Source organism: Vombatus ursinus, unplaced genomic scaffold, assembly GCF_900497805.2.
Source record: "Vombatus ursinus unplaced genomic scaffold, bare-nosed wombat genome assembly UNPS02014779.1, whole genome shotgun sequence".
NCBI classification, from domain to species: Eukaryota; Metazoa; Chordata; class Mammalia; order Diprotodontia; family Vombatidae; genus Vombatus; species Vombatus ursinus.
Window position 1 is genome coordinate 13,024,996 of NW_020954557.1, and position 13,168 is coordinate 13,038,163.

At 39.4% G+C, this 13,168-nt stretch overlaps 2 protein-coding genes across 2 annotated transcripts in view; one reads left to right on the forward strand and one right to left on the reverse strand.

The window, feature by feature from the left end:
- LOC114045930 (MOB-like protein phocein) overlaps window positions 1–270 on the reverse strand; it is a 56,169-nt gene extending 55,899 nt beyond the window's left edge. The window contains exon 1 of the mRNA XM_027866140.1: window positions 14–270. Coding sequence (XP_027721941.1) covers window positions 14–16 — 3 coding nt within the window. The 5' untranslated portion in view covers window positions 17–270. The remainder of the gene's footprint in view (window positions 1–13) is intronic.
- A 291-nt stretch (window positions 271–561) lies between these two features.
- On the forward strand, window positions 562–12,217 carry HSPD1 (heat shock protein family D (Hsp60) member 1). The gene is made up of 12 exons (XM_027866138.1): window positions 562–669; window positions 1,825–2,000; window positions 4,047–4,299; window positions 5,232–5,314; window positions 5,986–6,081; window positions 7,154–7,247; window positions 7,687–7,855; window positions 8,904–9,003; window positions 9,462–9,707; window positions 10,002–10,176; window positions 11,270–11,448; window positions 11,591–12,217. The coding sequence occupies exons 2-12, from the start codon at window positions 1,827–1,829 to the stop codon at window positions 11,741–11,743; spliced, it is 1,722 nt and encodes a 573-aa protein (XP_027721939.1). The 5' UTR covers window positions 562–669; window positions 1,825–1,826; the 3' UTR covers window positions 11,744–12,217.
- Window positions 12,218–13,168: the final 951 nt, after the last annotated feature.

The window sequence follows — 13,168 nt, forward strand, 5'->3', positions numbered from 1 at the left end:
GGGCCGGACTCACCATGGCTCCCGCAGTGCCCCGCAGCTGTCGCTCTGGCTCAGTCCGCTCCTTCCGTCCCTCCCTGGGCTCCGGTAGACTCGCAGACCCGTCCGCGAAACACGTGAACGTCCTAAGAGGGACACTAGCCGCCGCGCAGGCGCGCCCCCGCCCCTCTCTTGCCCAAGACCTTGATGCGTCGGGGAGCGAAGGCCGCTACGCGAAGTGCTATTCGTTCTTCAGGCCGCTACTCAGACCCGCCCACGGGAAGGGGAAATAGGAGATCTTTCTGGGGTTTTCTACACCGCAGGACTCCGGTAAAATAAATCCCTCCGTACCCCCAGGAAATGACGCAACTTTACCCTTGACCCGCGGCTATAGTGGCGCGTTCCAGAAAGTTCTGGAAAAATGGGGGTCCCAGGAACGAGCCTAAAACATTCCCTGCAGCTCTAGCTCCTCCCTAGCCTGGCCCGCGAGTGTAGGTAGGGGCGGAGCCGGGGTATGGCTCATGCAGATTGCGGGGCCCAGAGGGGACGGTTGGTAGGGGGTGGAGGCGCCATCCGCACATGTGGTGCAGTAGGGGGGGCGGGGTCTGGGACTCTGCCGTGTGCGCCCCTTACGTGTATCCCTCACTCGTTGCTGCTGATCTGCACCGTGCGCTTGTCCGCCTGCCCCCGCAGGTATACTGGGGTCTGTCTCTCGCTTCCCTTCCCTATCCCAGCCCTGCCCGCCCTGGTTCTTTGTTTGCCCGCCGACGAGCCTGGCGCGTGGATGGCGGAAGAGAGCCCTTTCCCTGCACGCGCCAGCCTCCCCGGGCCTCTCTTTAAATGCTTTTCCCTCCAAGCTGGGGGGCGCTGCTTCAGCGCGCGGGAGGCCTGGACCTGGCTGCGGGAAATGGCGGCGGCCGTCGTGGAGGCGCGACCCTGGACGGGGTGGGGCCGGCTTGGTAGAGGCTGGCGGAACCCTGCGGCTCTCCTCTTCTCCGAGCATCGGGCTCCGGTCTACCGCGTTCCGGGGCTAGGCCTGGCCTCTCGCTTCGCAGCTCCTGGGCAACCTTTTTCCTTCCGGGGAGCAACGGGGGGGGGGGTCCTCCCTCTCGTGGGGCATGGGCCACGGGCCACGGTCGGGTCTGCAGCGGAAAGATTCTGGTGGGGGGTCTCGGCCGGGGGCGAAAAGGGGTGGGCGGCAGCGCGGGTCCGTGCGGCTCTGCTCCTCTTACAGCAGGGGGAAGAACGATGGCATCTTTGACCTTGTACCATGTGTCCTGATGGAAAGACATGTGGCCGGGCGCGGGGGCTGGCGGGCTCCTGGCTCCCGGAGTCTCAAATGTATCTCTCGCTGATACTTTTTCGGCCGTATGGATACAAGGAGACCTTTCCTCCCGATGGGCGTTTTGCTATGTCAGGGATTTTCTCTCTAACCCCTCGGCCTGGCTTTCTATCATTGCTTTCACCTGGAGTTTCTCCTCTTGTGTTCCTCTCGCCTTTAATTCATTCTTGGGGCCTGTTGGAAGCGCATTACCAGCTAGTGCAGAAATAAATGATTAACTCTGGTTTTTACTTGGAGGCCAAAGGAGGAATGCGAGTTTAGGTGGGTCTGTGTGGTGCTGGGGAGCCGAAGGCCCGGAGTTAGGGGCCAAGGCTGGAATGTGGCTTTAGATGTAGCAGGACCTCACTGGTGGTAGTGACAGTAGTAGAGAAATGCTTTCAGAAAATGTTGGGGAGGCTCTTGTGCAATGGGCACCTGCCACTTTATCTTCCTTTCAACAGGTGGCACAGTCGAGCCACAGGGAATCTAGAGCTTTCGAACTGATTTAAATGGTTTCATTTTTCTAGAAATGCTTCGGTTGTCTACAGTCCTTCGTCAGATAAGGCCAGTGTCTAGGGCACTGGCCCCCCACCTGACACGTGCTTATGCTAAAGACGTAAAATTTGGAGCAGATGCCCGAGCCTTAATGCTTCAAGGTGTAGATCTTTTAGCTGATGCTGTTGCCGTTACTATGGGGCCAAAGGTATCAGTATCCTTTTTTTCCCCTCTTTAAAACTGTCTTGGATTGAATAAAAATGTATGAGAAGTTTTATATTGCCATGGGGGCTAAGAGTAAGGTTTTATGTTAAGTGGGTAACTTCCAGTAAGCACTTTTTTTTACAGAGCTGATTAAGTCAGCTATACCTGGTAATAAAGAGGCAGTTCATAATTCTAGGCAAAAAACTAACCTGGTTTGCCTGCCTAGTGTTTAAACTGGTTCAAATCCTGATAGCCTGAACTCTCATTGTTAGGGAGTGAGGGGGAAAAGTATAATAAACATTTATTTTCAGGCTCTGTCATGTAAAGAAAACTTTTGCTGCTTTATATTTTTTTTTAGCCTTTTGATAACATTAATGTAAGCTGAATAGGTGGTGCTGGCTTCAGGAGATGGGAAATTGGGTGAGTGGATGGATGGGTTGTAGGTAAGATACTTAGGGAAATTGTTTTTAGTTTAATTAGGGGAAATCTTAATTTTTAGTAGATTATGATTGTAATCATAGGCAGTTATTCAAGTGGGTAGAGTTGTTATCTTGGGGGAGACTTTGATTTTATTGTTTAATATGTCCAACTAAAATTTAGAAATTGAATTTAGTACTAGCGTCCAGAAGTCCATATAATAAGTGAGATTATCTCCCACTCATGGAGAAGAAGGGTGTGGCATCATAACGTTGTCACTTATTTTGCAAATCATTTCCATCGGTGATTTACCATAAAAAAAGACCTTGGACATGGTAGCTATTCATAGAAGAGTTACAGGTAGCTAAAACTTGATCAGTTCTGGTATTAGTTAAATGCAGTAAAGAATGTACTCCTATGATTCCTCTACATTAAACAGATCATGAAAGACCAATGTTCTTTCAGTCATGCAAAGAATCTTAGGCACAGGTGATACATAACACTATGATAGCTGGAAGGAACCTTAAAAGTCATCTAGTCCAGCACTGAAGGGATCCTGAAGTAGAAAAATTTAAGAAGTCCTGAATTCCAGCGCCCTTGTTTAATAGTTGAAGCAACTGAAGCCTAGAAAGTGAAATGACTTACCAGCGTGATTCCACATAGGCCTGAGGAGCCAAAATGGGAGTCTGCAAAACTCCACTGTGGCTCAAACCAATTAAAATGGAGTTGGGAAATATTTAACAAAATAAATAAGAATACAACATAGATAATATTTATTTGTCATTTTCTAAGTATGCTAGTGATTCCTTCTTGTTTAAGTTTGATCCTGCTGACATAGGCCATAAGTGGCAAAATCAAAATCTGCTGGGTTCTTCTTACTTTTTTTCAGTTCAGGAATCTTCTGGTTCTTTGAACTCTGTGTTTTTAACTATGGATTAATATTCTATTACATTCATATACCATAGAGGTTGGATTTCTGGCAGTTTCTTAACATTTCTGGAGCTGAGTTTCCTTACCTTTAAAATGAGAGTGTTGGACTAGATGGATGACTAGGAATCATAGATTTAGAGCTGGAAAGAACCATTGAGCCATGTAGTTTACTCTATAGGACAAAGAAACCTCGTTCTAAAGAGCTAGAATTTGAGCTCAGATCTCAAATCCTGAGCACTTTCCACTACCGCAGTTTTAAGGCTAGAAGGTAAGAATTGTTTCTTTACTTTAGATTGTTAGGAATGATGTGATCTATTTACATTTCAAAGGGATAAAATATGAATGGTTTGGGTGGGCACCTAATAATCACTGAATTTACACTTGATACCACCTAGTGGTACTGTCCAAGATTTGTGCCCTTGTTAAGCTTCAGAGGGAAGGTCAGTTTGATTGTATGCTGGAGCTTTGCCAAACCTGTCCTTGGAAACCATGATTTGGGGTTGAATTATTCGTGAGGCAACATGGTAATAGACTTTCTGTGGTATGTCCGATACTTTGGAGTGTTTCCAAGTGGATATACTTTTACATCTTTTCCCTGTGATATTGCTCTCCATAGTTTATATAAGATAGTTCTGTTTCTGTTTGGACCTGCCTTAGGAGGGAATGCGCATGACTGTCACATTCAATATTCTTGTGATTGTAGGGAAGAACTGTGATCATTGAACAGAGTTGGGGAAGTCCCAAGGTAACAAAAGATGGTGTGACTGTGGCAAAAGCGATTGACTTGAAGGACAAATATAAAAACATTGGTGCCAGGCTAGTTCAGGATGTTGCCAATAATACAAATGAAGAGGCTGGGGATGGCACTACCACTGCCACAGTCCTTGCACGATCCATTGCTAAGGAAGGCTTTGAGAAGATTAGCAAAGGAGCAAATCCAGTGGAGATCAGGAGAGGTAAGACTTACTGTAATTGTTGCAGTGATATTTAAATATTAATGAGTTGTCCATTTAGGAAAAGAAACCATTGGCCAATTCACTTGAAAGCATGTTTGTTTTTATTTTATCTGCGATTCCATTTTGATTTTTAACTTTGGCTATATTATATCAGGGCTAAAGTAATAAAAATAGATGTAAATTCTTTACTTTTGAGTTGACAGTCCTTGAAATAAGTAAGGAAGTGAGCTTAAAAAGGAAGGCAAAGCTTCCAGTATTGGTGATAATTGGTCAATGTGGCTTATTATTTTTGTCAGTCTCCTCTGTAGAATGATTTTTTTAAAAATTAGTTTTGTCAGTGAATAACTATTAAAGCAAGTGGAACACTTTTGGTTCTACTCAGATTTTAAAATACGTTATTAGGTACAAGTTACTTTATATGTGACTTTTTTTTTTTTTTTTTTTTTTTTTTTTTTTCTTTGTTCTGTTGGAGCAGATGCCTAAATCCTGGGGTCTCTGGGTTAAAGGGTATAGAGATTTTAGTTACTTTGTATAATTCCACATGGTTGAACCAGTTCACGTAACCACCAGAAGTATATTGGTGTGCCTGTTTTTCCATAATCTCTCTACCTTGTGACTTTTCTCATCTTCTGTCATCTTTTCTAGTTTGCTGGATATAAGATGAATTTTCTGGGTTTTATTTTTATTTCTTAGTTACTTGGATCAGTCATTCATATTAAAGGTTGGGAATTGTTTTGAGAATTGTTTGTTCATATCCTTTGACCAATTATCCATTGAGTCCTTTATTATATCTTACTGAAAATTTCCCTGATGCCTTAAGATTGGCACAGAAACAACATGTAGGCTTCTTAAAGACTTTAATTTCTTACCAGATTCATGAAACTAATTGTTGGCTCAATAAATATTATAATAACAAATTCCTTTGGATTCAGGTGTGATGTTGGCTGTTGATGCTGTCATTACTGAGCTTAAGAAGCAGTCTAAACCTGTCACAACCCCTGAAGAAATTGCTCAGGTAGGCAGTCTTAGTAAGCTGGCTACATTGTGGTAACAACTATAATCTATTAAAAGTAAAAGCAGGGGCAGCTAGGTGGCACAGTAGATAGAGCACCCACCCTGATGTCAGGAGGACCTGAGTTCAAATCCGACCTCAGACCAACACTTGGTACTTAACTAGCTGTGTGACTCTGGGCAAGTCACTTACCCCCAATTGCCTTAAAAAAAAAAATTTTAAAAAGGAAAAGCAAAAAAAAAAAAGTTGCTATCATTTTACTTCAAGTTGGTCAAGCTAAGAACAATCAGTATAAACTATACTTTCAAGTTTCATTGTATTATTTGCCTTTTTACTTCCAATTTGGGAGCGATGTGGTAGATTCACATTTAACCTCAGGTTGATTTTGGTACTTGGGGTTATTCTGACTGAAATAATAAATTAGCCTCTTGAATGGAAAAGAAAAAAATTTAATTTTAAATAAATGAAGGTACATTGTACTATAGGGGTTGTGTTTAGGGAACAGATCTCGTTAAGCTTTTTATTAGTAATTCATTTCATAATGACAATACATTTATGGTTTTTTGGGGGGGGGGTGTTTTAATGATAGTTGATATAAAAACAGGATTAATGTTGCCAGGGCCAAAGTGGGTTGTTATTGACAATTTGAAATACTAACTTGATAATCCTTTTAGGTTGCTACAATTTCTGCAAATGGAGACCGAGAAATTGGCAACATAATATCTGATGCAATGAAAAAGGTTGGACGAAAGGGTGTCATCACAGTAAAGGCAAGTTATGATGAGTCTTTATTGGGCTGCTTAAAAAAAATTCTCAAAATGTTGTGTAGATTGTTGATTCTTGTTCTTTGATTCAGTAGTGTCTCTAACACATGGTAGCAACCTAATAAATGCTTGTTATTTGACAGCCTAATGCCATCAAGATAAACTTATTTGGAAAGTAGTCTTTAGTTTACAGTAGTGCAAGTAAGTAAGTTAGCCATCATATACCAAGATTTATCTTAACTACAGTGATACATGCACTTTTGAGTATTTGAGTAATGGTGATGTCTAGGTACTAAGCTGTGAATTTGGTCTCCTTTCAATGGCATGCAAAGCTAACGAATTGTTCAGACTTTGGTCTCGTTAACACTTGTTCTCCTGAAACACTGACTGGATCTGATGGTTAGATGAAAAAGTGGTCATTTTTTATCATCGTAATATCCCTTTGAGTATCAATAACATGCTTCTTGTGAATTCTGCTCCAGTTAGGCTTGTTAAAAGGAGCATTTTGTGAATACTGTGAAAATGGCACAACCAGTGGATGATTCTTTTATTCAAAATTTAATAAATCAAAAAGAAAGATTTCTAAAATTATGGAATGTAAAGCTATAAATATATATATATTTTTAACATGTGTAATAACTAGAAACCTTTTTTTCTTCTGCATTAGCTTCTGAATTCTGCCATTGTATTCATCTATTCATGTGGTAAAATTAGATTATCATATTAGTTTAGCCACTCCCAAATTCTTCATGTCCAATTTGTTATTTCATATTATGTTACTTAGGATTATTTTTTGTATTGTGTTTCACCTTTTAAGAATGTTCTGAAGAAATAACCCAGTTAGACTTTCTGGATCATAGGGCATAACTATGTTATAGGGGGATTTTGCATATTGATAATTTAAAAAATTGTACTAATCCACTGCTCTACCACTAGTTTTCCTATTTGTACATAGCCTCAGTGGGCTAATTTTTAATTGCATGTTGTTTAGATTTTTTTCCCCTAATTTTGTTTACTGTCTTGTTTCTTATATGTTTGCTTTCCACTATATTCATAGTTTACGTTTTCATATTTTCAGGATGGAAAAACATTGAATGATGAATTGGAAATTATTGAAGGCATGAAGTTTGACAGAGGCTATATCTCTCCATATTTTATTAATACAGCTAAAGGTAAATAATGTGTGATCTCTGACATTTAAAGGCATGTATGGGCTGTATAATCTGAACTGTCATAAGTTGTGCATTGGCTGTGACATTTCTGGAGGAGATTTTTGCATTTGGGAAATGTAGGGGGAAATACTGGTTTGTTAGTTAAAATAGCAAGCTAAGTCATTTTAATTAGGGGAAAGATGGGGTTGGGGAAAGGGTGAAGAAAATGGCAGAGTGGATGGGGGGGATAAGCTGAGGAGCTGAAAAATGAATTCTTTTTACAAGTGGACTAAAATAAATTTATTTAGCAGTCATCCTAGGGGCATTTGCCTGAGTTAGATCATAAACTGTAACTTATTTAACATAATTTGTTACATATCAAATTTATGGGAATAGTCGGTAGTCAGATGAATAGTAAAATTCCTTACTTTGCTTACATTTGTCTTCTTACATCATACAGGTCAGAAATGTGAATTCCAGGATGCCTATGTTCTCTTAAGTGAAAAAAAGATCTCTAGTGTCCAGTCTATTGTACCTGCGCTTGAAATTGCAAATGCCCATCGTAAGCCTTTAGTCATAATTGCTGAAGATGTTGATGGAGAAGCATTAAGTACGCTGGTTTTGAACAGGTAATGAGGCATGGATATTTGAAGACTCTACAAATTGAGAGAGCCATTAACCCAACTGTACTGCTAGGTGTTGGGTCTCCCTAAAACCTTAAGTCCTATTGCAGTTTTTAATAGTTTTTTTTTTTAATGGTAAAACAGTGAAAAACCCATAGATACTGAAAATGTATAGATATAAAAATAGTGGTATTAACTTTAACTGCAAGAAAGCCTGATTTTATCATCTGAAGTCTAGTTGGATGTTCATTTGGTATACTTCTGGTTGATGCTTTGCATTTATTTTGCCAAGTTTCCCCATTAATTTCAAGGCAGCCAATTTAATGGTTAATAAAATATGCTTAATAAACTGCTTTAACATTTTTATACCTTGAACATGAAAAAGGCTTGAATGGGGAGGCAGTTGGATATAGTAGAAATAATACCAATGTCGAGGGCCTGTGTTCAAGAAGTTGTCTGGACTCTGAAACCCATGACTACTTACTTTTGTTAATAAATGTAGTATTAGGAGTTTTTACCAACAAAGTTGTCATAGTATAGTAGGCAGAGAAGCCTTGGAGTCAAGTCCTATTTCTTAGAGGGCTAGCCATAACCATGAACACGTTATTTAACCTTGTTGTCTTGGGCAGCTCTCTTTTTAAAAAAAAAAAAAAGACAACTTCATTGATCTCTAATTTTATGAAATCAGAGGTCTAGACAAAAAAGATTTTCATTCTATATTATATTAACATTTTGAGCAAGCATTCTGGACTAGAATTTGGACAAACTAAATATATGGAAAATGAATTTGGATGGAACATACCAAACGCATTATGTGCCATGCTGTCATGTATAGTCAGCATGATCCTGGTGCTAAAAATGGTCAGGTCTTCAGGGCTTCAAGGGTTTGATTTCCTGGATTTGCTGCCCTCACAGCTTTGTTTTTAATACCTTGTGGCTAGCAGCCCTTATTATTGAGGGGAGTAAGAGGCAATAAAACCACATCTGAAGAATGCAAACTGAGTTTCTTTACTGGTAGTCCTAAAGTATTCTCATAACATTTCTGTGTTGGTAGGCTAAAAGTTGGGCTGCAGGTTGTTGCAGTAAAAGCTCCAGGATTTGGTGACAACCGGAAGAACCAGCTTAAGGATATGGCTATTGCTACTGGTGGTACAGTAAGTAAAATAGCTTAACATCAATAAGGACTAGGGGGATACAGGCACCCACAAAAGTTTACATTTAATCTGATAAATAGTTTTTCAAAATATGTGCAGTGTGATATAGTAAAACAACTGGATTACTACAGTGCCTTGTACAGAATGGTATTTATTTAGACTTGGAGTCTGAAGACCTGAATTTTTTTTTTTTCTTGGCTAGGCAGTGGGGTTAAGTGACGTGCCCAGGGTCACGAAGACCTGAATTTGATAAAAATCAGAACAGACTGTTTCTGTGGTGGCAAGATGACTAGTTAAATACTGTTAAATTCTTTTTAGTCTGGTCTTGGAACATCACCAAATTCTTTTGTAGGTTAAATAGATTGATGTGTTCCAAATGGGCTTGATGTGATAGACAAAAGTTCTACTTAATGAAATTATTGCTTACTATCCAGCATATTTCATAATGATTTTTACAGGTGTTTGGAGAAGAGGGATTGGCTCTGAATCTTGAGGATATTCAATCTCATGACTTTGGAAAAGTTGGAGAGGTCATTGTGACAAAAGATGATGCCATGCTTTTGAAAGGAAAGGGTGAAAAATCCCAAGTTGAAAAACGAGTTCAAGAAATCATTGAACAATTAGAGATTACTACTAGTGACTATGAAAAAGAAAAGTTAAATGAACGTTTGGCCAAACTTTCTGATGGAGTAGCTGTAATAAAGGTAAGACATACATGATGACCTGATTTCAGCCATGGAAATAGTTTGGACTGTTTCCTTTCTAATATCAAGTTCCTCCTTTCACTGTTAGGTTAAATTGTCTGTGACTCCCATAATGCAACAAAGAAAAAGTCTAAATGGGAAATTGGTTAAAGACTGATTCAGTACAATTGATCAGGAGTTGGATAATGAAGTATCTTATTAGAAATATAAGAAGTTGACTTTATAAATGTTATTTTTTTCCCTTGTGCTTTTTAATATGGTAATGTTTAACACTGAGTTTTCTTGTACTTTTAGGTTGGTGGAACAAGTGATGTAGAAGTGAATGAAAAGAAAGACCGAGTTACTGATGCACTCAATGCTACGCGTGCTGCTGTTGAAGAAGGCATAGTTCTGGGAGGTGGCTGTGCATTGCTTCGATGCATTCCTGCCTTAGAAACATTAACTCCAGCTAATGAAGATCAAAAAATTGGTAAAGAATATCCTTATAAATTTGTACTTGAACTGGTGTTAACTGTCTTTATTGAGAGTAGTATACTATTCCTGTTGACAGAAGGCAGAAAAAGTAAAGATGTAATTAGGGATGATTAATATTCATTAGATAATTACAGTTCTAATAGTCTTAGGGTTGGAAAGGGTCTCAGAAATCACTTAATCCAACATGATACGTGAACAGGGAACCTACATCAAAATAGGTATCACTACCTCCTGACACCATCCCATTTCACTTTTGGGGGAGTTTTGTCTTTAGTTATGTTGCAGCATCTTTTCCCAAAATACTTATCATACTCTACCCAGGTTGAAATCTTGTTGCATCCTTTTTGTTTAGCATCTCTCCCAGCTTGGGTCATTTGCAGATTCAATTAATATACTCCATCCATCTGTGTTAATAACAATTTTGACTAGAACAGGACCCCAAGGCCTCCAAATTGACAATCAGTATGTTAGTAGTGGGACTTGATGTCTGCTAACATGGTCAGCAGTAGTGTTAATGTTTTAAGATATGTTTTTTCTTTGGATTGGTGGTCATTCAACAATGTTTGAATACCCCTAATTGTACCTTACACTTTTCATCTTGTCTTTACAAAGATATCAGAAGACTTTAGGTGCTTTGTTGAAACCTGGGTATGTCATTACTGGCATTTTCCTGGTCTGCCAATCCAAAAAAAGGAAGTATGACTAGTTTTGAGGGGGAGAGGGTGTTGGAGGGTGTGAAGGTAGTTGTATTTTCAGATGTGTACTTTGTTGTATTATAATGGGATGTATGTAGAGGTGGCATAAGTGAATAGAATACAGGACCTGAGTCAGCAATACCTGCTTTTGAATAGCCTCAGACATTAGCATTGTGAGCCAGACAGATTACTTAATCTCGGCCTGAGTTTCCTCATTTGTAAAATGATATTAATATAGCACCTACCTACCTACCTCTCAAGGTTGTTGGGAGTAAAAAAAAATAAAATAATAAAATATTTTGCAAACCTTAAGTGCTGTATATTAACTATTAATGATATTTGCTCTTACGAACTAAACTCAATAGACAATCTTTCTAAATTTTCCTTCTATAGGAATAGAAATAATTAAGAAGACATTGAAAATCCCTGCAATGACCATTGCTAAGAATGCGGGTGTTGAAGGCTCATTGATAGTTGAAAAAATTTTACAAAGCTCCTCAGAGATAGGTTATGATGCCATGCTTGGAGATTTTGTGAATATGGTTGAAAAAGGAATAATTGACCCAACTAAGGTAAAGAATTTTAACTTCATATTCACCATATTTTTCTCAAGACGCAGCATAAATTCAAAGATATATAGAGAATGATTATCTAGGTTGGTGTTCGGAATATTTAGTTGGCAAAAATTAATATTTTGATTTCCCCCCCCCCCAGGTTGTAAGAACTGCTTTGTTGGATGCTGCTGGTGTAGCTTCTCTGTTAACTACAGCAGAAGTTGTTGTTACTGAAATTCCTAAAGAAGAGAAAGAACCTGGCATGGGAGGGATGGGTGGCATGGGTGGAGGCATGGGAGGCGGCATGTTCTAATTTCCTAGAATAATGCTCTATCATTATGATCTGTGATGCAAGCAAGACTCAAGGCAGTGTTCTTCGCTAACTTCAGAGAAGTCATTTGGAGAGAAGACTGAAGGTAAAGGCTGATGTTCAAGAAAATCACTATAACCATCAGTTACTGGTTTCAGTTGACAAAATATGTAATGGTTTACTGCTGTCATTATCCATGATACAGATAATTTATTTTGTATTTTTTGAATAAAGACATTTGTACATTCCTAATACTGGGTGCAAGATCCATGTACCGATGTTCTGCTTTCAACTTAAACCAGCTGAGGCAATTTTACTGTTATTCTGTTAAATCAGAATTTTAGTGTTTGCCATCACTAGAAGGAAAGCTCAGAAGCAGCCTTTCTGTGCAGACGAAGACTAATTAAAATTGTGTACAAAGTAGAGAAATATCCAATTATGTGATGACCTTTGTGTAATAAAATTGTTTAAAGTTAATAATTGTATTATCTTATTTCTGTGTACTGGTGGAACTAAAAGTATAAGAAAATAAAAACCCTTGACCAGATGTTTAAGTCTAAAAATTTGACCAAAATGTTGGTTTCATCTAAACAATACCAAATATAAATGGAAAATTGTTAAGGTGAAATTTCATACTACCTGAGACTGGCATATGGTACAATGTGGTACAGCGGAACAAGCCCTGGACTTGGGGTGAGAACCTGGGGGTTCAAATAATGATGATTCTACTTAGGTCATTACGTCCTTTAGTTACTAGGGAATAGTTCACTATGTGAACCATGAATACCAGGTTCGTGGTTTTTCCACAGTGTGGCCCAATACCTATAGTCTTAATTAATGCTCCTATAAATATTCTAGCCACTGATGTCCAACACAAAACTTTATTCTCCTGCTCAACTCTCTCTTCCCAGACTCATTTACTTACAGGTATTAGTATAGTTCTCTCCCTGATGATGTATTTATTGGTAGGTGAGAGGGCCTGGGTGAGACTCTTGGCTCTGTCCCTGAGCAATTCAATTCAATGATTTGGGCCTCAATTTTAAAAAGTAAGGAAGAAGGCCCTTCCCAACCCTTCTATAGCTCTGAGTTTGCAGAGAACATTTAAAAATGTCAACTGATTTCATTCTTTTTTTTGTTTTTTTAGGCAATTGGGGTTAAGTGACTTGCCTAGGGTCACACAGCTAGTAAGTGTCAAGTGTTTGGTCTGAGGCTGGATTTGAACTCAGGTCCGTCCTGACTTCAGGGCCAGTGCTTTATCCACTGTGCCACCTAGCTGCCCCAACTCCTTTCGTTCTCAAAACAACTCTGGGATGTAGGTATTAGCCTTGTTTTAATGATGAGGGAAACTCAGGCAAAGTTAAGTCCTTTGTCCAGGGTCACACAGCTAGGTGGTGTCTGAGGCCAGGTTTGAACTTGGCTCTGACTTGA